The sequence below is a fragment of the Cariama cristata genome, unplaced genomic scaffold (assembly GCF_000690535.1).
Source record: "Cariama cristata isolate BGI_N322 unplaced genomic scaffold, ASM69053v1 scaffold17916, whole genome shotgun sequence".
Classification (NCBI taxonomy): Eukaryota; Metazoa; Chordata; class Aves; order Cariamiformes; family Cariamidae; genus Cariama; species Cariama cristata.
This window is the reverse complement of record NW_009621747.1, coordinates 31,677-54,437: the sequence shown is the minus strand read 5'-3', so window position 1 is coordinate 54,437 and position 22,761 is coordinate 31,677. Positions and strand designations below refer to the sequence as shown.

General features: G+C 38.3%; 1 protein-coding gene across 1 annotated transcript in view; it reads left to right on the top strand.

Moving 5' to 3' along the window:
- Positions 1-5,460: 5,460 nt before the first annotated feature.
- The window catches only part of MAP7D3 (MAP7 domain containing 3), a 29,622-nt gene continuing 12,321 nt past the window's right edge, over positions 5,461-22,761 (top strand). Inside the window, exons 1-9 of the mRNA XM_009702098.1 lie at positions 5,461-5,464; positions 5,906-5,986; positions 7,429-7,592; positions 10,417-10,531; positions 11,475-11,507; positions 16,585-16,686; positions 19,076-19,174; positions 19,564-19,662; positions 20,760-20,885. Coding sequence (XP_009700400.1) covers positions 5,461-5,464; positions 5,906-5,986; positions 7,429-7,592; positions 10,417-10,531; positions 11,475-11,507; positions 16,585-16,686; positions 19,076-19,174; positions 19,564-19,662; positions 20,760-20,885 — 823 coding nt within the window. The remainder of the gene's footprint in view (positions 5,465-5,905; positions 5,987-7,428; positions 7,593-10,416; positions 10,532-11,474; positions 11,508-16,584; positions 16,687-19,075; positions 19,175-19,563; positions 19,663-20,759; positions 20,886-22,761) is intronic.

Here is a 22,761-nt window from a genome sequence, read left to right as displayed (position 1 = left end):
ATACTTGTGATGAACTGAAGAAATCATCCTAAACTGCCTTGAACATTGGGAAGAAAACCAGATTGTTGCAGCTGCAGAAATGGGCTTAAGGGAAGGAAAGCACTTGAAGGTAACAAAATAGGTATCCCATGCAGGGAATCCATACAGAGTGGAAGTGTTTAAATAGAGTCTGGAATAAGGATAAGACAACAGGAAGCTCTTCTGGCCTGCTGAAGCTGAGAGACAGCGAGCACTGCTTTCTGGAGATCTGTGTGCTTCCCATCTGGTGACTGCCCAGACAAAACAGGAGAACCATCTGCCTTCCAGCTGGTCCGTCAGAAGGTGCCTACTGGGAGGCTCATGTGTTGGGTTGTGGAGCCTGTCAGTCCTTGCAGCCCAAAGATGGGACGTGAGGATCAACGGGGAAAGACAGAAAGAAGAGGGAGAGCAGGGCTAGAGAAATGCATACAGAGAGGGCTGTTCTGTTCATTGTTAGAAACTTTGTGTTGCCCACCTGTTTGTGTGAGGGTGCATCCTTCTTCTGGTGTCCTTTAAACAAGGAGTAATGGTGTAAATACCAATACCTGATTTTTAAAGCGTCTAACATAAGACAAACAGATGCAAGATCATAACCTGTGTTAATTAATGAGTGGAAATCAGCTTAAAAGACAGTGCACAGAAATCTCAGACTTGAATGCCATCTTCCCTCATCTTTCCTGAAAGCATGTACAAAAATTATTAAAAGAAAAAGGATCTGAACAGTGTTACTGAAAAGGATTACTATCAGCCAGACAAACAGTAGCTGCCTGTAATGGAGCAAGACGAAAATGGCAACTTGCAGATTTGGCACAGTTTGCCATAAAATCAGAGGTATTTTGCTGGGAAGTTCACTTTTGGTTTATGGATTGCTTATTGGGTTCTTGTTACCTGCTTTAAACTTTTATGAAAACAGATTCATAACAATGCTTAATATTCAGGAGACCTCCTAACTTTTGTTTCAAAGGCTTAGTCCGGGATTTTTTTGTTTGCTTGCTTTGTACAATGAGTCATTAAATCATAAGAACCAGAAGGATTGCTGTGAAAGTCAGCACATTCTGCTCTCCTTTCTGGTTCGGGAAGAGTGAGTGGGGCAGAGTCGAGCTGGGTCACAGATACCGAGAGAGATGATGGGATGGGGGCCCTGAACCTCCCTAGGTAAAGGGACGGAGCTGATCCAGTCCCTAATGAGGTTTACTAAGAACAGCAACTGTATGGGTCCTTTGACAGTCTTGGCAAGGGCCAAGGGTATTAACTCAGTGCAAGGATTGAAATAGAAATAAAGTTTTATTTTTAGCACCGGTCTCTTCAGGACATATTGGAAACCTGATCGGTGAAGGGAAGTACCACCATGTTCAGTGCAAGGGGGGCACCGCCGTACCTGCGCGATTAGCGTGATCATGAGCTGGAAGGTGAAATTGGGAGAGTTGGCTTTATCTGGCGCTTTGCCTCCCGCAGCGGCTGGTTCCTGGTGCTTCCATTGGCTTGGTTTATCCATGATACGCGTGGCCAGACACATAGTGCTCAGTGGTGATGAGGGTGCAGAAGGAAAACAGCTTCCCAAATTAGCTAACTATTTTATGTTCCAAATAACCTTATTTTATTATGCATTAAATGAATGTAAATATTATTACTGGCCACTTGTGGCTGGTACTTTTATTGATTTTAGCTGAAGGTAGACTACGGTAAGATAAACACACGCCTTATGCTGATCACAAATTACAATTGTGAAAGCCTTTAGTGACTATTGTGGGAGGGGAAGCTGAGAATAGAAATGAGATTTAATTTGCCTCTAAGAGAGTTTTTCTTCTCCAGGAAGTTTGCTGAATATGTCCATGAAGGCACCCTGCAGTAATACAGGACATAACACAGGTTGTAGTGAAATGGTTGTTAACTGGTTTCCTGTTCTGGGGTATCCTGATTAATTACAGAAGTATTAGGCTTATTTTGTGGAAAATTCTTTTCAGTGAACCCTCACTCCATAGCAGACTGCTACATTCATTAAGGAAAACAAGCCAAAAAAATTATAGGCATATGTGCCAAAGAATATTTTAATGTATTAAAAAGTAAGATTTCTTTTATCATGTTAAAGCAAAATAAAATCTGTATTTTTTTAAAGGTTGCAGAGTACAACAGTATGCAATTAATTTTCTCTTACTGTAGTAGAATGTGGATTTTGAAAAATGCAGTTTCATATTGTAAATTACCATAAAATTGACAAGGGCTGTAAAACCTGTCTGTTGACCTAAAACTTGGTGAAATTGAGCTCACACATCTTGGGGATGCATGTAATGTGATGGCTGTTCCCCTTTTAATAATCTTTTCTTCAAATCCCCAGTTCATTTTTAATTCTAACTTTCTGTTAGTTAAATGAATTGCTTCTGTGTAACACAAAGGTGCACTCCTAATGCTTTTAAATCTGCTACTTTCTAATTTGTAAGCACGTTGTTTCTATTCAAATAATGAAGCATTGAAGCAGCAAACATAAATATTTCAACTGACATACAAAAAAACCCCTGACATACAAAATCCTTTGGCTAAGTATTTCTAGACTTTTTTTCACCTCTGTGTCCTTTGCAAGCTGTGCTGTTTCTGTAACCCACTTTCCTGTTCTATGGAACCTCAAGTAATTTTTTGCAACCTTAATTAATTAAGATGAACTAATTGCTTTGTAGATATGACACTTTTTTTTTAAATGAGTACCTTCTAATCATGAACATTATTCAAATGTTTGTTTATTTTTTCAAATGAATAAATTAAATACATAATCGCCTACATCCGTTATGACTGGTTTGTTCAGCAAGATTTCTAATAATAAATACTTCTGCAAGTAAAATAAAATTAATATTGTACCTGTTTAAATGGCAGCTTGCTTCTTACTGTAACTTCGTTACAGAAATTTGGATGTTTAAACTGTAATAGTTGAGGCAAAATTCCACTGTTGGTCTTAACTAAACCTAGTGTAGGTGTAGGATGAATTTATTCTGTTGGGCTTTTTTCCCAGCTGGGCTGGGCTGAATTGGCTGAGTCTGCCTGTACACCTCCTCTCTCTCCTTCCTTGCTGATAGGGACTGAAGAAAAGATGCAACTAGGTTTCTGTAGTTGTCTTAACTTTAAACGGTATTTGAAGAAGCTTGTGTTCTTTGAGCCTTCGTGATCTACAAAGGTGTCATTGGATATAAATGCCCTGGCTGTATATTTTTGCTCTCAGAAAAACCTGTGTCAGGCTGGTTTTCCTCAGGCTGTTTTCACATGTAATTGTGTTGAGAATATGTAATTTTTGTTGTTCTCCACTTGGTGAATTTTTGGGCTGGATTCCCATCCATGTGACTGCAACAGTGTACAAAATCAGCTTTTTGACTGACTTTTGGTCTACATAGTGAAATTACAGTGAGCCCTTTTTTAGCTGTTCTCTTTACCAATTGGTAATCTTACCGTGTCGCAGTATATCTGGTCTCTGACTTGTTTGAAAAGAGCCTCAGAGATGTATGGGATGGAACTGAGGAAGACTTTTGTTTGGTACTGCAATGAAAAATTAATTCAAGACATGGCAACAGCTGCGGGTGACAATTTAGAGTTGCTGAATAAGTATTGTAATCAGCATTTATCACTGACATCACATGGGATTAAACACTTTGAGGTGATTGTTCTTGGGCACAGCCTTAGGGAGGGTTATTACCATGACACAACTAGTTGTCATGGCAATGCATGGAGAAGAGGGAGACTCTTCCTTCCTCCTTTGCATTCTGCACTACTCTGTTAAAGGGAGGGCTGAGATCATTGGCAAAGCTGTCGTCTTCTTTTTTTAAATGAAACACCAAATTCTACTATTCATCCTTCACGATATGGTTGAAATCACAGCAGGTTATGCATTACTTTTGTGGATTGCCTTTGCTGTTTAAAACAGGCATCGACTGTACACTTTGATTGCATGGTGTGTTCTCTTGCTTCCCCCAAAATTGGGCTTTTCTGTAAGAACCAAGTTGATCTCCCCGTATCTGTCAGCCACAGTGAGAACAAGGTGTCACTGCTGTAAGGATGCTCCTGTTCAAAGCTGTGCCAGAAAATGGGGTAATGCTGGCTTACAGGTTGCCCTGCCTGCTTTCGCTCTAACACTTCACCTTCACACCCTGAAAGGTGATTAGCTAAAGTGAAAGTTGATACCAAAATAAAGAAAATCTGTGGAAGGTGATACAGTAAATTAGTCTCCCTGACTTCTTAATGGGTTTCGTTATTTAGTGAAATTAATATCACTAGCATTTCATTTTTGTATGATTAACTGGAAGTCATAGCCCTGCAGTTCACTGTACTCACCTTGATGAAACTCAAATAAGGTGAATGGGTCTCTGCACAAATGCTCAAATTACTGTTTTGCAGTCTAATTTATAATTAAAATTTATTTTTGAAGATCCAGTTTTAGAAGTACATTGTAAGCATCCCTTAATGGTTTACTTTGTGCAGCTAATCCACTTTCTGTTTCATGTCATGAAATAATAAAAGGTCTTCATGAACCTTTCCTTCCGTGGGTCTCGTCAGAATATGATTCTGCCAGTGCTAATCAACTATTACATGTATGTGTTCAGCCCGCAAATGTACATGCAGTAGCAAAGAGTTTTTACAGACTCGTAACTTTGCTAAATACTGTTTTTCTTCTTGGAAAAGTTATTAAATAAGTTTGATTATTTTGAAACTCTGTAGTCCTTTGCTACACATTTTAGAACATAAGGTTTTACAACTGTTGTTTTTACAAAGAAAACCTGTACCAGGTCTGAAGTCTCATTCGACAAGTTTTTTCTTACAAGTTGAGCAGTCCCAAGTTAGTTATTTAATAAAAGGATCTGCAACCTCAAACAGAATTTTATTTATTTATTTTTAGATATTTATTTCATGAGTTTGGTCATAGAGCTTTTCTTAATATGAAATGATTCTTTCTCACAGTTGCTGCAGCCCAAGCCATAGCAGAAGAAAGAAGAAGCCAAAGTGGCGTTAGCCCTATTGCAGTCCAGACCTCAATAAATATAAAAACAGCAACTAAACCAGGTATAATTATTGGTCATTGTTCTTAATGAAGTATTGAGTTCACAAGGGAGAGTTAGTAGGGAATGAGTAAAACATCTCTTAAAAAGAAGTTTGGTGCTCTTTCTTCATGAGGCATCAGAGAGTGCATAAAGCACCTGGTAGATGGTTTGTAGATTCATTGAAGGTCGGTTTTGATGACAGACTTTTGCTCTAGACTCAGATCAGAGTTCAGTTAGTTAAGTTGCCTATCTTTTCAGCAGGGCATTACAAAAAAGATAAATGATATTTGGGGTTTTTTGTGCTCGGGTCAGGTTACCAGTTCAATTCTTACTGAAATTCAAGTTTTTATACCTGAAAAGACTTTAACAGTCTTGATTCTGCTTAGCCTGCAAACTAGCTATCCTACAGCACTTTGAATTTGTCATGATGGGTGAACTATCTGTTCTCAGATGGAGTTTTCCTAGATTCCTGTAATTCTTGATTATAGGAATTAATATGTACAAGAATGAGGATCAGAGCTGAGTTTGGACTAAGGGTATGTTCTCACATGTCTGACTTCTGCTCAGGCTGTATTTTGACTGTATGCATTGGGCCTTTTAATATTGTGCCTGCTTTCTGCTGCACCTATTAAAATAGTGGATTGCTTGTTGTGAGGGAATGGGAAGGGGGAAAAAGGAGGGTATTCAGCTTCCTGTGAATTTTTCAGATGACATCTTTAATCTCTACATAGAGTGTGCAGTGCTTTGGTGGTCTGTGTATCTCTTGGGAAGTTCCATTATCTTTTTGATAGTAAAGATTTTTGACTTTTTAATTTAAATTTGAATGTTCAAAATAACTGACAATTATGTGTCTTCAATTTTTCTTTTGACAGTGATAGATGGTTCCACTCTAAGAACAGAAGAAAGACAAAGACTGGCCAGGGAGCGTAGAGAAGAACGGGAAAAGCAACATGGTATTTTCATGTTTCGTTTAAAGTATAATTGCCTAAAATGTTTGTGATAAAGGGATAACTTACTCTCTTACTCCTGGTTCAGTCATTTTTTTCAGCTTGCTGGAGACAAGAGGCAAAATCTGCTCTTGGTCTTGCATCAGTGACCATCTGTGAACCTGAATGGAGAAGTATTAGATTTGAGAGGAGAACATTCCAGAGATTTTGAGCTTCTTGAAGCTGTATGTCACTTCTGACCTTCCATTTCTTAGTGCCCACCAAGCAAATTTAGCCAATTTCTTACTGAAAGCCTTAATAAAAACACTTCTGAAAGTAAAACTTTTAGCTTCGAACTGCTTCCTGTAGCCCTTGAAGACTGAGGTTTGGGGAATGCTGATTCAGAGAAAACCAAAAAAGATTTAGCTAGTTGAATGCCTTGATTGCCTTGAACGCTGCTTCGCTTGTTTCCTAGCACACTGAAATGACTCCTGGATTGAAGTGTCAGCAGTATATGCTTTATCTTATCAAAGAATCTGAGACCTAGAGAAAAGCATAAAACTCTTGTCTGGCTTTATGCTGTTTGTGAGGTGAATCAGTGCATGTATGTGCAGCAGGAGTTGAAGGGGTCACAGTATGCCCTGTAGTCCTGGTCCTTGGTCTCCCAGCTTGAGAGGAGTGGTGTCTCTCTGGCCTGTATGTTTGTTTCTTACATAAAACCAAAGATAAAGAGCAATGGGAATGACTGTGCTATCCTAACCTGGAGAGAGGATAGGACTAGGACGCATATAAATTCAGAAGTATTTTGGGGACCTTATATGTAGCTACTGCCTATGCATTGTTGGTGTAATTATGAGGTCTCTTGGTTCATTTCATCTGTCTAGCTGTGGAAAATACTTCTGCTGTGTATTCAACCACTAGCTTTTTGTTACAGGACTTGAAGCTTCCTGTTAAAATGTGCACAGCTGTTGCTAGGTGGAGGCTGCAGAGAATAGTGACATAACTATTTTGAACTTGGATGCAGTAACTGGGGGGTTTTCCCATCTTGTCACTCAGTGCTTTAAATCTTTTCATTGTATCTTGTTCCAAAAAAAAAAAAAAAAATCAAAATGTCAACATAGAAAATTCTGCCTTTTGATACTCAACTTGCTACTTATTTATAAAGACCTCACTGTTACGATGGCAAGAAAAGTATATGCGTAACATAGGGCGTATGCGTATCCTGACATTCCTGTCTAGACAGTAAAGTCTAATGGCAGGAAAGGTTCTAATTCCAACCTAACCTGGGGACAGAATGAAAGATGACTCTGTCATCATGTGCAGTGTCATCCAGCTCTGCAAGCTAATCTTGCTGTACCTTTTAGCTTTAAGTGGTGATAATTTTGCTTGGTAGTCTCTTGCCTGTAAGTTGCATTGTAATACCAATGAATAGCTAAGTTTGACTTTAATTTTTTCTTAAAAATTTACAGCTGCCAAAGAGACACAAATCCTTGAAAAGGAGAGAAAAGCAAAACTCCAGTATGAAAAACAGTTAGAAGAAAGACAAAGAAAGCTAAAAGAACAAAAGCAGAAAGAGGAACAACGGAGGGCAGCAGTAGAAGAAAAGAGAAAACAAAAAATAGAGGAGGAAAAGGTACTATGCATCAAAGTTCCATAGTTTTAAAGAAACTCTTACGTTGTTTTCCTACATTACGATGCTCTGAAGTGGTGTGAAATAGAAAGTTATGGAAATGGTGGATGTATTAGAACATAAAAATATTTTCCACATCTGTACAGTGGGCTTTATAGACACCTATCCTCCTTCCGCATCCCAGGCCTAGCTTTAGCTATACCCAAGGCACTCAGCACTTCAGGAGCTGTGGCTGCTGTTTGGCCACTGATTATTTTTCACATGCGCAAAAACCCCACCCCATATTCTTATATTTCTAGATTCCTTTCAGTGCAGTTTGTGGATTCTGTTTGTAAATCAGCATGGGTGACAGATCTTAGATCTTTCTGTGTCTTGCTTCCTGGGGGCCCCTGTGTGTCCTAAGAGGCTCACATTCTTTCACTTCTCCTAAATTACAGTTTGTTACTATATGTTGAGCAGTTGATAATGTTATCTGTGTAGTTACCATTTGCTGCTTTGAACTGTGTATTGACTGTTCTTACTTGACTCTTTGCCTTTGCTTTGACTGCACATGGACTAGCAGGGCAGTATTCAAGTTGCAGAGCTCATTGCAAATTGACAGAAGCTGAAAGTAGAAATAAATACATGAAGTTATGCCATCCCTTTTGAAGAATAGGTTTGCTAGTGCATGTTAAATGTGATGCAGATTCTGAAGGGGTTCATTGCCAGGGTGTCGGCAGTAAAGGCATGAGACGTGTGCTTTCATCAGCTAGTTGTAAGAACTTGCTGTGGGTCATTGATGAAGAGCCCGTAAGCCTGGCTGGCTGCTCCCTTGGAGTCCAGCCATTGTTACATTGTTCTAACAACACATCTTTGTGTCTGGCAGTAGTCGACACGGGTGTTTGGTTATCTGTAATCAGCTTCTGGGTGTGTTCAGATTGATACTGTATTTGAACTTCATGGAATAGTTTACATTGCTGGAGAACAAGCAGAAATGTTTGGGTGGGCCTTGACTGCAGTCCAGTGCAGTATCATCTCTTTAAGCAAAAAGCATCCCATATGCTTCGAGGGGTGTTACCACTAAGCCTATATAGTACATTTATTCATGTAACTTTGAGGATAGTGGATATGTTTTAAGTGGCCACTGAGGTGAATAATCAAGGAATACAAGGAGTAGCTGCTGAGTGTTTGATTGGTGTTAATCTTGCCTTTTACTTGGTCCCTGGAGGAAGATGGCCTTGTACATAGAGAGTTATATATGAAGAATCCGGCAGCTGGGAAAATAGTGTGCACTTGACCTGTAAACCTTGTTTTCAACCGGAAAGTGAAAACAGATCTTGACTTTGGTACTCTGACATTAGAAAATAACCACTTCTAAAGAAGCTAAGCTATCTTAGGGCAATATTTGCCAGCAAGATACCATCTACAGTTGTAAATTTAGTAGATAGAAGTGCATCAAGAAAAATATAGTCTCCAACATTCTTGTTTGGTACTTCAGACAAGTCTCATTTAGCTAATCATCTTCCTTAGATAGAGTAGAAGAAGCAGCACAATAGCAAATACCATGGAAAAAGAAGTGTTTCTCTGCCTGAGAGGGTCTTGAAAACAAGTAGCCATGGCTAGGATTGAGGTACCTGTCTTCTCAGGTACCCAATAATTGTTACCCAATTATTCTGTACAGCTGTGCAGCTTACTGTGTTGATGTCAAACTGATAACTGATTTTTTTGTGAAGTGAAGCCTATGTCTTTAGCTATGACTTTGAAGAATTACTGCACTGCAGATATCTTTGTGGAAATACCGTCTATGGATTGCATAATCTCTGGGTACTTTGGCACCTTGGGTAAACTCTCGCTCAGGTTTCTTTAACAGAAGGGAAGCTAAGCTTTATATTTCAAAGAAGTACTTTTAATTTTACCTTTTGTCAGCGAACAGAATCCTTCCTCCCAAGTTTACTTTGTTATACACTGCAACTTTTTTAGTTTGTGTTGTGAAATGCTGTTGAAAGAAGGTAAAAGTCTTGTGTCCTCAAGAGGGAGAAATGTTTGGATAATGAATCCCCTTGGCATCTTACTGCAATATATCAGCAGTAAATACTGTTTCAAAAGATCACTTGGGATATGACTATTCCAGAAGAGAAATCTGTTGTTGACACGTGTGGAAACCTGGCTGAGAAAAAACACTCTAGCATGGTTACAATTCATCTTTATGCACAAGAGCTAAAGTTCTCCCATTAGCAGTTACTAGTCTTGAAGACAGAAGAAAAAGCTTCTTTCAGTCCTCTTCGTCCTGTCAGCAGTGGTTGCTGAGGTCTGGAGTTGACTGGTCATTTTTGCAGTTTTGCCATCATGTGTTGCTATTTCTGATTTCATCATATCTCTATTAATAACAGTATCTGTTAAGACTTGGGTCAGTGTTTGTATAGTTCTCTGAAAATACAAATAGCCTTACGCTTGGTATTTTATAATGGAGAATTTTTATCGTCCTTTAGAAGTAACTTCAGAATATAAATAATTTAAGGGTAAGCAATTATTTTGCTCAGTTTGGGGTTCATCCCTATTTAGAAAAGTAGTACTGTTTACTGAATAGGAAATCTGTTTGGCTATTTTAAGTAAAGAGCAGAACAGATTATCTGTGCTTTAGCTCAACCTAATCATGTTTGCAGTGCTTTGAAACCATTAATTGCCCTTAACATTCTTTGCATGATAGTTTTTCTAACAAAAACTTGTTATCAAGTGGTATAGGTAAACAGATTTTAAATTTTACTGGAGAAAATAAATCTGTATTTTGTCTTCTGGCATAGCTGTGCTTTATGGTTATAAGCTTCATAGAGATGTTGTTTGGTGATAGGAACGATATGAAGCAGTTATGCATCGTACCTTGGAACGGAATCAGCGACTGGAAACACGACAGAAGAGATGGTCATGGGGAGGATCTGTAACTCCAGATTCAGAGAGCAAAACAGGTAGGTAGCACCTTTTCTAGCACAGCTAAAATCACAGAATGTTATGTATGGACACTGGCAGGAGAAGCACTATTTGTGGGGACCTGGGCATCCTTTCCTATCTTGGATACGGGTGGCTCCTGGGGAAAGAATCCTCTCTGTACTTGCCCTGAAATGCTGCTCAGACTTAGAGCTATTTTTGACTTTGGAAAGAGCTAGAGAGAAGCCACATGGGAAATACAACACCTGGCAGCATTGCATTGCCAGCCCCCAACCATCAGACAAGGGGAATTGTAATGTATGATGTTAAAATAATACTGCATCTGAAGGATGCAGTACAGGTAATGGTGTGCTAAGATTGACGATAAACAGAACAAAAAACCAAGTTATACTGTAACATTAAATCTAAAATATTTTAAACACGCTCTTGGAGTTACAGAATGCTAACTCATGATTTGAATGACCAGTAAGGAGACGCAGTGGGCAGTCTCCAAGCTTCTTGGAGAATAGGTTCTATTTTAGATTAGGTGATGCACTTTAAGGCTCTTTAATTTCAGCTCAGATTGTTTCCTGTTTCGCACAATTAACTGTTTCTGCTTGTAAAGATTCTGAAATCAGACCAGCAAATCGGGATTGCAGTGGAAGGAATCTTTTCATGCACTACCTAACTGGACGAACCTGCCAATAAGTAACTTAACAGAAGTTATTGTCCAGGAATAAAATAAAACAAAAAAATGCTTCAATTCAGCCTATCTTCTGAATTGGTGGAATTCTACTGAGTGTGTTTTAGTAGTGTTGTCTTCTGTCAGCTTGAGTGTTGACTTTTAAGTGTTTATTTATAACATGTTTGAAAGTACTTTGATATAAATTATCATTATGATATCCAACTTCCCTGGTTTTTTGTTAACTTGCATTGTTTGCTGTTGACCTTGTGAGTTAGCTTACAAACCTTCTTCTTCTACAGAGCAACAGACCGCAGATGAAGGTGGAACTGGTGGTACTGATAATCTAAAATGTTCTTTTTCTGTTGTTTTACACTCACTACTAACATTTTAAACTTGAGTTCTTGTTTCTCTGAAACTAAGGAAAACCATCTTCTTATAGATCTTTTCCTGGATCTTGGCCAGCTGTGCAACAAATGTCATCCCTAAGTAGAAAGCAGCCCCCTACGTTTTTAACTATCCCTCCCAGCTAATTAAACTACAGCTTAAGTCATGGCATCCTGAGGGAATTCTCAAGGAAAGGATATGTGCATTTGGGGTTTTAAAGATGACTGGATACAGCATGGGGGAGGAGAAGAGAAATTCTTAGTGGCATGTATTTGAATATAAATTAGTTCAGTAGTCTAAGCTTTTGGGTTTTTTAAGGGCAATTTCAAACTCTTTCATTGTTTCCTAATTTGCAGAAAGTGCATGGTAGGGCTTGGTTTGTTTTAGCAACCAATGAAGTTAACATTTGCAAATGATATTTTGCTGAAACTTTGTGAAAGGGAATGAGTCCTTTGTGCAGTTTGATACTTTTTCCATGAAGGGTTTTGCAAAATCAGATCTGTCCAATTATTTAGACATAATTCTGTATATTAAATGTGTTTTCACTGGATTTCTGGCACTTTACAGTGCACAGACTGAGCCATTCATAGAAACACTTTGGATCACTGATATATTTGTCAGGGCTATGTGTTTAATAAGCAAAATTATTTCTTGTAGCTAGTTTAAGATGAGAGCTCTCAGCTGAGACCCAGCTAACTCTGAATTCTGAAAATCTGTGCATGCTCACAGCATTTCTAATTCAATACAGCTGTCTTATAATGCTGACAATATGAGACTTGAAAATGCAATGAAAGTCTGACTGAGTACGATTTAACTGCTGTGGCTTATTGTGGCAACACAGCAGAAGCATGTGTATTTAACTTCTCTCTTCCCTTTTTCTGCACAGCGTGAATTCCTAATTTTCTCCAAAATTAGCCAGTTTGACTGGATTGGTTTACCTGTTTAACGTGTTCCTTGGATACATATATAAATCCAATTACTGTATTCCACGTTACCAGATGTCATTTAATGTTGAAACTAGGAAATCACATTTACCATACATGTTTAGGAAAGCACTATTTATTTTTTTTTCTCCTCCAGTCTTTTCTACCTTATCTAATTTTAAAGCTAAACTTTATAACAAGCATAAAATAACATTCTTTGCTCTGTCTTCGTTTATGTGAGGAAATGAGTCTTGTCTGTGCTTTTGATCGTGGAGGAAGATCTTCAGTGCTACTGAAGCCCATTAAAAATGTGTCTTCCAACAAACATGCTTCTGATGTAATAATAGGTGCTTAAGCTGTACCTTATGCATATCAAGTAACAAGAGGAGGAGCAGATAAGGTCAGCTACATTAGATCAATTTGGATAACTTGGCACCAATTTTGAAAAAATTAACTATGGAGATAAACTGGTAATGCAGTGTTTGACTAAGACACTTGTGCATCCACACTGTTTTAAATTTATGTTTGATTTTATGTTGAGGTTTCAGGCATACAGCTGTCTTACCTGGGGTGGATAATGTGGAATCATGATTGGGTTTACACTTCTTGTATTTATTCCCATTTCAGGATCATTCTTAGCTTTTTATCTTTCTGGGAGCTCCTCACTTAATTGTTATTTAAAAATCTACCCAAACAATGTAGGGTGCCTAAGTCCAGCCAACTTTCTAAAAAAAGCCCTTATTTGGTCCCTTTCGCATTATATTTGCATAATTGCAGGAAAAACAATTGTGGGTTTTTTACTCTGAAAAATGACACCATATGAGCTCTGCTACATTATGTCATTGTGGCTGAGTAGTGCACCTTGTCTAACAGCACAGCTAGACCAAGTTTCAACACAATATTATTTTTCCACCGTCAGTTTATGTGGCAGATTTGAAATTAAAGGCTCCATTTCTTAAAATGAAAACCATTGGAGGAACAGATCTCAAATATTCTTTACATTATTTTAGAACTAAAGGCTTCCTTGTCTATTGTATTGCTGTGCAAAAAAAATACAGAATCAGACATGTTCTTCCATGAACTGGCTGTGTCAACAGTAATATTTAGGAACATTGACTGGTAAAGCAGCATTTGCGGGTGATAGAGGTAGTGTGCTCTGGAAAGTAAACCCCATGTAATTGAACATTTCACCAACCATCAGCCGTACTGTATTATGTACAGAACGTGATTCATTGAGACTGTACCAAGTACCCTGCTGATGGCCTGAAATATAAAAATTGATGAAAGCCCAAGAGTCAAATGTTACATTAATGACATTGCTGTCAGTGCTAAGATGAAATATGCAGGGTGTGGGTCTGCCAAGAGAAATGGCAAGGCTGTGTAATAAAGCATCTTTGATGACAAGGTCCTTGTAAATGAGGGAGGTTTAGTGATGATGACTAAGCAAAACGAGACATTCAGGTGCAACTGTAGTGGAGACATGTGCTATTAGAATAGAAATTGGGCTGCTAGAGTCTCTCCTTTCTAAATAAAGAGCTTCCTTGTCCTAGTAGAAATTTAGAAGGAAGTGAGAGACAGATAAGATTATTTTGTTTAGCCTAATTTTATCCAATCTCAGATAGGCAGTGCTGCAGCACCCTCTCTCAGTGAAACTCGGTGAGAAGCTAGGATTGAGAGCTGCTCTCTCATAACGATTTTCTTAAGATACCATGTTTCCCAGCCCCTTACCCAATTGCAAGCCTTGCTGCATGGCAGTCATATGCTTTCTTTGGCTTTGCTGCTACAGTTTACTTTCCCCCTTCCATTAAAAAAATTCAGATGTTTGGAATCACGTGGGATTTGTGCTGTATGCATCTTCCATTTTAAATCCCTTGATGTAAGTATTCTAACTTTCCCCTAAAATACAAAAGATATTTAAGGTATTTTTTCAAAAGATATTTTATAAATACCTATGTAACCAGACTAACTTGCTCAAGAATATCCTGCCTGTCTTCTAAAGCTTTTTTTCCTAGTGAATTGACCAAAGCTTTAAAGTTTGCAGAAACTGTCCTGTGGGTGAGGTAGGGAAAAAGTTGAGGCCATCTGATTGTATATTTGCAAATGTATTGATCAAAAAAGCATTGACTTAAGATCTTGGGCAATTAATGGAAATGAAAATTTTCTGGACAAAAAACCCTCAAATACCGATATGAATACCCTTTACAAATTAGATTTTTTTCTGTCAGGGCATCAGTTGACTTATTAGCTCATGCCCTCGCCACTGCTCTCTGTTCCCCTGAAAAATAGAGACTTTTTTTTTTTTGGTCTGAACAGTCATATTTAGCCTGTACTTTTTTTCTTTTGAGTTTTATAGTAGAAGTTTCATCCCTTTTCTCTTTAGTAAAGAACACAGTCCACCTCCAGAACTTGAAAACTTGCTGGAAGAGAATTCCTTTGCTCAGTGTAATTTTTCTTAAGGCAAGATTATTATTTTTTTTTGCCCTCTGGGTCTCAGTAGGTGATAGACCAAATCTCAGATTTCATGCAAGTGCTCAAGTGCTAATTTGTAGGAGGCATCTCCACGATGTTTGGAGGCCTTGGACTCACACATTTGAGTTCAGGCAGGAGCCAGGCTTTCTTTTTAAAAGCAGACACTAGAGGGTAGTCTTTACCTTCAAAAACACCCAAATACATGAATTATGAGTTTCCTGATTTTTGTATATAAAACCTCTCAAGGCTGTTTTCGTTAATTGGCCTTCATTCATAAAATGCCTTTTTTTTTTTTTCCCCCCCTCCTGTTTTGTTAGGAAAGCATCCACTAAGCTCAGATCTTCATTTCTTAACTAGATTCAATAGATCTCCTTTTCTCCTTCTTGTCCCGTGGGGACTCTGCTGTGAGAAGAGCTTGCCACTTCTGTAGCTTCAGCTCCAAAATCTGATTTTCATTTGACATGGTTTTTGCGGGAGGCCTCTCACTCAGGAAGCCTGGGTTCGATACATGTGTAAAAAGTAGGATGCAGAGGCAGGGCCGTCCGTAGGAATCCTTATGTCCTGGCTTTTGCTATAAGGAGCTGCTATAGCATGCTGGCCAAAGGGAAAAGATGCTGCCTCTGTGGTGAGTAGTGCTGCTTTTTCCTTTGGTACTTACGCACTAATGAGTTCACATTAATCATCTTTGCTGTCCAATATGCCAGCAAAATCAATTACTTGTGTTTGATGTATAGAATTTCTTGTGTTTATTATGCTAGTCCGCACTGCTTTGTGTGCATTACCATTTTCTGCTTAATGAGTTTCCATAGCAACAGGTACATGCTTTTCCAAGGCTTTCACACTCTGGAGTAGTGTTCATCCTGAAAGTACATTATTTGACATTAAAAAGCAAGTATTTATCTGGCTTGTAGTAAACTTGAAATTTTGCCATGTGAGATGTGATTTTTATGTGTATGTATATATATCTCTCTGTGTATATACACATACAAAAAATTAATTAGTGCCTCTTGTGGCAATTTTTTTCAGAAGAGTTGCAAAATTGATAGGAAACATGAACTTAAGGACTAGCTTTTAGAGAAAAATTGGAAATTTCTAAAATAGTTACAGCAACCCTTGGGAAGTAATCAGAAATAGGAATGCTTTCTTGCCTTTCCTTGGGACTTGCCTTTATCCCTCCAAAAGTATTCATTTTGTCTGTTTTTGTTAACTAGTGATTGAAAAACTGTTTCGACATACCTGTGTGTAAGGAACAAAGAAAGAAATCATTGTTTTTCAGGTTTTGTCGTTACTTTCTCTGTCTTACCGGTCTGGTAACAACACACAACCTCAGTAGCTTTTGTCTTTATATGTTAGGAGCACAGGATTTAAAAATTGCTTCTTTGCATACATGAGCATAAAATCTTGGTATTACTCCACTAAACTACGTGCCTTTTCTGTGCACGTTAGAACTGGTGTTAATTGTATCAAGTCTGTTCAAAGGGGGAAAAAAAGAAAAAATATTTCTCTTTCTCATTAAGCAAAACTGGAAATAGCTTTCAGGATGTAATACTTCCACATTTAGCTCACAGCAATGTGTAAAAGGTTCTTCCTCAGATATGAAGATGAATTCTAAAGTAAGCACTTCTTTACACAGCCAGCAAGCGGTCCACCTCCACAGCAAACCTCAAACAGACAGAAGCTGTCATGAATAAACGGTTGTCATCATCTGCAGCGCTTTTAAATGCTTCTGATAGAAGTAAGTGGTTGTATATCTGCTGGTAGCAGGTGTACTGCTTAACTGTTATTTGGGGAGGAAACAGGAGGTGGAATGATACTCCTCTTCTTCCCTTGCTATGTAACTCACTTCATATTTTGATCTCAAATGCATTTCATGCAATTTGTTAATCCAGCTTGACTGTTCAGGGCTTTGACCCAGTTGATGTGATCTCTGTTAGAGGAGAAGAGTAACGGTAAAAATTGCTGGTTTTTTACTTTTTATTTCTCTAAAGTCAAATCTTGGTGAATGATTGATTCACAAATCATTTCACATCATCTTTACGGGTTTGCATGCCTTAAATCACACCCTAAAATTTCAGCAAAATAGAAGTAGTACAAAAATAAAGTTTGCCTTGTTCTGTTAGACAGCTTCAGTCATTTGATTGCCTGTGGGAAGGAAAAAATCAATTTAGTTTTGATGTCTTTCTGTTGTGCCAGTCCTGTACTCTATAGACACACTTTCTTTTTAATATTAGAATTCTGCTTTAACCAAACAGAGAAGGATGCATGAAAAACCCTGACACCTGTGGGAGTTTTTTGGGTGGGAGGAGATTGGTTTGTTTTGACCTGGAGTTCTAGCATGATTGTAGCCATAGTGTGCAGCTGTGACACCATTTCCTAGCCCAATAAATTAGTGTAATCTTGATACTGATACTCAAATTACGCATTTCTTAAACCATTAGTGCACACCACTGCTTGCAAGCATTCTGGGTTACTTACTGTGCCAATGACTACAAAGGAATAGAAATGGTCTGGAAGCCAATTATATATTTAATTTTATTTTTTAAGGGTTTCTGAAAGTGTTTGCACTCTACAGATTGTCCACCAATTTCTGTGTCTTCCAGTCTCGTTCTGAATTGCAACTTTGGGGTGGATGAAGCTTCTGACTGCAGCATGTCATGTTTAAAGTGTGCACCTTGCAACTGGTCTTAACAGGGATGTAGAGAGTGGGGATAGATCTATGGTTTTACCACTCTATGGTAAACCTGTACATGCCAGTCTCCTTTCTGCTTCCTCCCCTCTGCCCCATCCCGACACATTCTGTAAATCATGGCAGTCTGCCTTCTCCAAATAAAAAAAAACGAATTATGAAACACAAGGAATTGTCCTAGTCTACTTATTAAGAAAAATAAAAATTATTTGCCTGAGCACATATCAGCTTGTTTTAGTCTGAGATTTCCTTGTGGGGAATCTTCCCAGTGTTTCATAGGAGCCTGCCTGTATTCCAAATGTTTGGGGTTTTTTCCAAAATGATGAAAAACATTAATAAGCTAAGAGCTATTTAATGCGAAAACAAGTTCAGCTAGGTTTATGCTGCAGTGTTCTGTCAGTCTGCAACCTTTGATCAAATGAGAATCCCTAACATGGACAGAGCTAACAGTAATTTTGCTGGTTCATGTTGGAAGGTGATGTAGCAGAAAAACTTGTACTCATAGACTGTATGCCTGCTAGGGGAATCAGTGAATATATCTATACTGGTATAGCTGCAGGGGCTCTGAGTCACTGGAGACTGCTTGTGATTTAAAATGATATTTATGGATAATGTGTCTGCAGGGTTCAGCTCTGACTATGAGTCAGAAACAGGGCTGTAAAGTACAAATTAAGCTGCTACCAAAGGAAGTCACTAAGTATCAACTATTTGGGATTGCTTTCAAACTTACTGTTGTACCTTGAAATCCTTTGTGAATCCTTGTTTGCTGTGGAGGAAAAATTCTCAGGTGGCCTGAAATTCAAGAAATTTGAGCAGGACTCCAGCTGATCCATATGGTCAGGATGTAGAGGTCGACTACCTGACTGGTTTAGGTCACCACAGCAAGTTAGAGCGATTCTGTGCTCTTGATCTGGCACTCAAGAAGAAGTGGCTTTTTGGTAAAAGAGGGCTAAATTCAGACGACAGAAAATACAGTCGCAGAATTAACCAGATGGCTTCTGCTTTGTATATGTGCCTGGGAAGGTGGAGGAGCAGAATGCAGAAATGAGAGGAAGATGCTTGTCACTGGAGCAGTCTATCAGTATTTCATCAGCTATGTTCCGTGTTAATTCTGATCTCGCTCTTACTTATACAGAATGTGAGCAATGGCCTTTTAAATTAATTATTTATTTAAAAAGACATAAAAGGAAGGCCTCGGTAGGTCAAACAAGAAATCTGTTGAGACTGGCATCCTGCTGCTGTCATCAGTAACATACAGAAATATAAGAAATAATGCTTTATATAGAGTAATTCTTTCCTGATCCAGTTTTCCTGCTTCTGAAGGATTCATACTATAAAATTATTTAATTACTCTTCTGTATCTTATGGAAGTGGGGCAGGTGTTGGAGGGGACTTCTAGGCTTTTCAACATAATTAATCCATGCGCTTTCACTTCCAGGTACCGCCAAGAGAAGTGCCTCATTAAACAGACTGAATAACAAAGTTCCTCTACACTCTCAGCAGTCAGCACTCAAAGGTTCGCAGGTGGAACAGAAAGGTGCTAGAGACCAGTTTGTTTTGAGAAGTGGGAGGCAGTAAATGGGATATTTGAAATTGACTTTAAACTATGTCCCAGTTTCATTATAAATGTTTTTACTCAGGCTTTCACTGCTGTGCACTGTGGCATAAATACCATTACACATATTGCAGTGCCAGATATTGGGTAACTGTGTCTATAAACCAGCCTTATTCCTCCGAAAAATGGAAGGATGGGGGGAGAGTAGACAAATGGTAGCCAAACCATTTAGGACATGAGATAATAGTCCTTGGTAATGATAGATCAGTGTTTTAGTTGATGGGCAAAAGCAAAGCATGGGAATGGCAGTTTTGAAAATCATATATATAAATATCTTGCTAAAAATAATCTTCCTTACGCTTGGTCTCTAGGAGGAACAGAAAAGAAGAGGAGCACATCTTTGAATAGAATGAGTAGTAAACCCCAATCCTCTCCAGAACTAGAAAAAGTGAAAAAGGAAGAAAAACCAGGTGGTTGTTTCATAAAGCTAAATACTTCTTTTTAAAGCCACTCATAGTAAAGTTTGGATAGGCTTACTTTCACTAGTTTCCTTGGTTCTTAAATTTTTAGGACTTTTTAATGGCTTTTTAATTACCCGGTTGTAAAGATGAAATTATAAATGGTAAAGGTTAAATTTCTCCCTTTGGACAAAAAAGAAATCTTGTAAGAAGGACTTTGATTTTGTTAAATGGCACTGTAAGTGGATTGCAAAATGTCTCTCCTTGAGAGAGAGAGACATATTTGAAAGTTGGTAGGTTTAAATGTAAGATATAGTAAAAATGTCACTCGTGTTCACTTCTTAGTTAAATCTTACCTTTGCTTTTTAAACTCTCTTTCATTATTCAGTTTAAAAGCAACTTCTCTGTTCCTGCTGCTGGCCTCAACTTTGTGCATGCAAATGAGGGGAGAAACCTGTTCTCACTTCAGTCTTTTTTGGTCTGTGTATTCCCAACTAGGTTACAAATAACGTCTTTTCTAGGAACTCTACCTAAAGCTGAAGACTAGCAACTTTTCTAACATGTTTTTCCCTTTGAGTTAACAATTCTGAAACTTTTCTTTTTCGCAGCTATTGCCAACAGTGGAAATTATATTCTGCTTCAGAATCTTTCCTGTATGGGAGGATAATGCGTGCTGTCCATGTGAATTTGTGTGTGCAAATGATACCTGACAATAACTGTTTGCTTTGACTTGCGAGTCTTCTGTTTATTATGTCAGAACAGTGTTTCCTGCAATCTAGAGAATATGGCTCTGAAGAGCTGGGTCAAAAACTTTTCGTACTTTGGCTGACTCCAGCATTCATCTCTGTTGTATGCGTGCCGGTCTTTGCAAGTTAAAATGATTAGTATTAAAGCAAGCTGAGAATACGAAGTGCAACATAAGAGATTGCAGTGTTTAACTCTTCTATGGGTTAAACCTTTGGATTTCCCTCTCCATGACTTGAGTATTTTTCTTCCGAAACTGTTATGATTTGCAACGGTGCTCACAGTCTTCCTTTGCTTTGTACTGCTTGTCTTTTTCATTATATGATTTCATGTTGGATCCTTTTTGGTTTGTTCCCATCATTTAGCTCGCCGCTCCCAGCTCAGTCCTCTGGATAGTAGCGTAATCAGTCGCCTCCTCGCCCCCACACAGGCCTCCTTAGCTAGGAGTAAAAGTGCTGCTACGTTATCGGCTGATGGACAAGATCCCTCAGGTAACAGGAAGGCAGCAAAGCCTGAAAGTTTTATGCAGTTGCCCTTCAAGCAAGAACTTACATGATAATCGCTAACTGTGCTCCACTTCAGTATGAATCAGACAGCTAATATATGGTTATGTATAATATTACTTATCCAGTATTTTCTTTGGTCAGTAATAACCAATTCATATGCTATGTTGCATGTTTACTTTACAAAACCATAGAATAATACTGGCTTTTAAACTCCAGTGCCGGTTTACTTGCTCTGCAGAGAACCAGGTGCTGGTGTTCGTTTGGGGGGTTGTGTTTGTTTTTTTAACTGACAGAGATCTGCATCTGTCTCAAATGAATCTGAGACATACTGGTCAGAGAACAGTGCTAGGAAATGAAAGGGGAAAAAACCCAAACAAGCATATAATTTCAAAGGAGGCTGAAAGGAATAAATACAAAGCCTAAATTTCTTTAGGGGGAGAAACTTGTAGGAACATGACCAAGGGGTTACCTTAACATAAGTATAGGGAGCCCTAAGCTGGCTTCACTCGGGCTGACTGTAGAAGCAGAGGCATACTAGAAGGAGAAGATATTGTAGAGAAACACTGGCTGGCTCAAGCAATTTTATATTGGTCCAGACTGAGCTAATAAGCCCACGCTGTGGCTCAACTTAGTACTAGCGCAGGAATCTCTGAATCGTGGGCAAGCCCTAGCTGCATCCCACACGTTTTATAATTGTTACTGGTTGTAATAATGCCCCAGTAAATGCATATCTGGCACCAGTGTGGAGTCCTTTCTCCTCTCTTGTCTTACAACTTGCGTTCCCAGTTTTGCTTGTTTCCTCTTAAGTATGTTATTCCATCTTTATTTTTTGTCTTATGCCACTTAACTTGGTCCTTGTTGGTAACAGTGACATTTCTACACTGTTCCCCTTGTGTAATGATCAGTTTTTACTTTTTTGGTTTGTAGTCAATGGTCATATTTTTGCATTTTATTTTACCGTGAATATTTCAGTTCATGTCATGTGGGGAAATACCATCTTTTTCACTGTTACTGACAGCATGTGACTTACTATTGCTGAATTAAAGATAACTTTTACATTTTTATCAGTTTACTTAGAGGTATTTTCTTCATTTCAGTAGACACGTACCTGTGCTTTAGCACAAACTATGCACAAACAGAATGCAGTTCTCCTTGCACAAATGCTGTAAATATAAAAATAAAATGTATTTTCCATAAAGTTACAAAATTAAGTGCTGGCATCTGTCACAATCTATTCAGACTATAGAAAAATCCAGTACCTAGTTTCAGAACTAGATCTTTACATCTATGTATGCTTACCCATCTATGACTGTGATAGTGAAAAAAGTAATTAGAAGATACAATTTCTTTCAATATCTTATATGTGAAGAGATTGACACTTCAGGTAGGACAGGTATTTTAGTTTAATAGTTGACCTTTTTCTCTTGATAGGTTTCTTTGCACCACCTGTTTTGATTTGTTAATGTGGGTAAAGGGCACACATACATAATAATAAAGGGGTCAGAGAGGGAAAATAGAATAAAATAACATCGCACAACTGCTTATTTCACAAGAAACGTTTGCAAACTAATGCTCAGATTCCTAATGTAATGCTGCTTTATAAATACTCTTTGAAAAGAAGGAAGATTTCCTCCTTGATTATGGGGGAAACATGCTAAAATTTGAACATGTCATGAAGATCTTGTAAAGAAAGAAGCCAGGCCATTAAAACTGAAGTATTTGTGATTAGATGCAGCTTGACTAAAATTGAAGTAACACTGGTGTATTGCAAGCTTAGACATTTTTTGGAAAAGCATTTTATTTTTATCTACTCCAGACTGCTGCTTTCAGAATGGTTTTATTCTTGGTGCTGTTGCTTCCA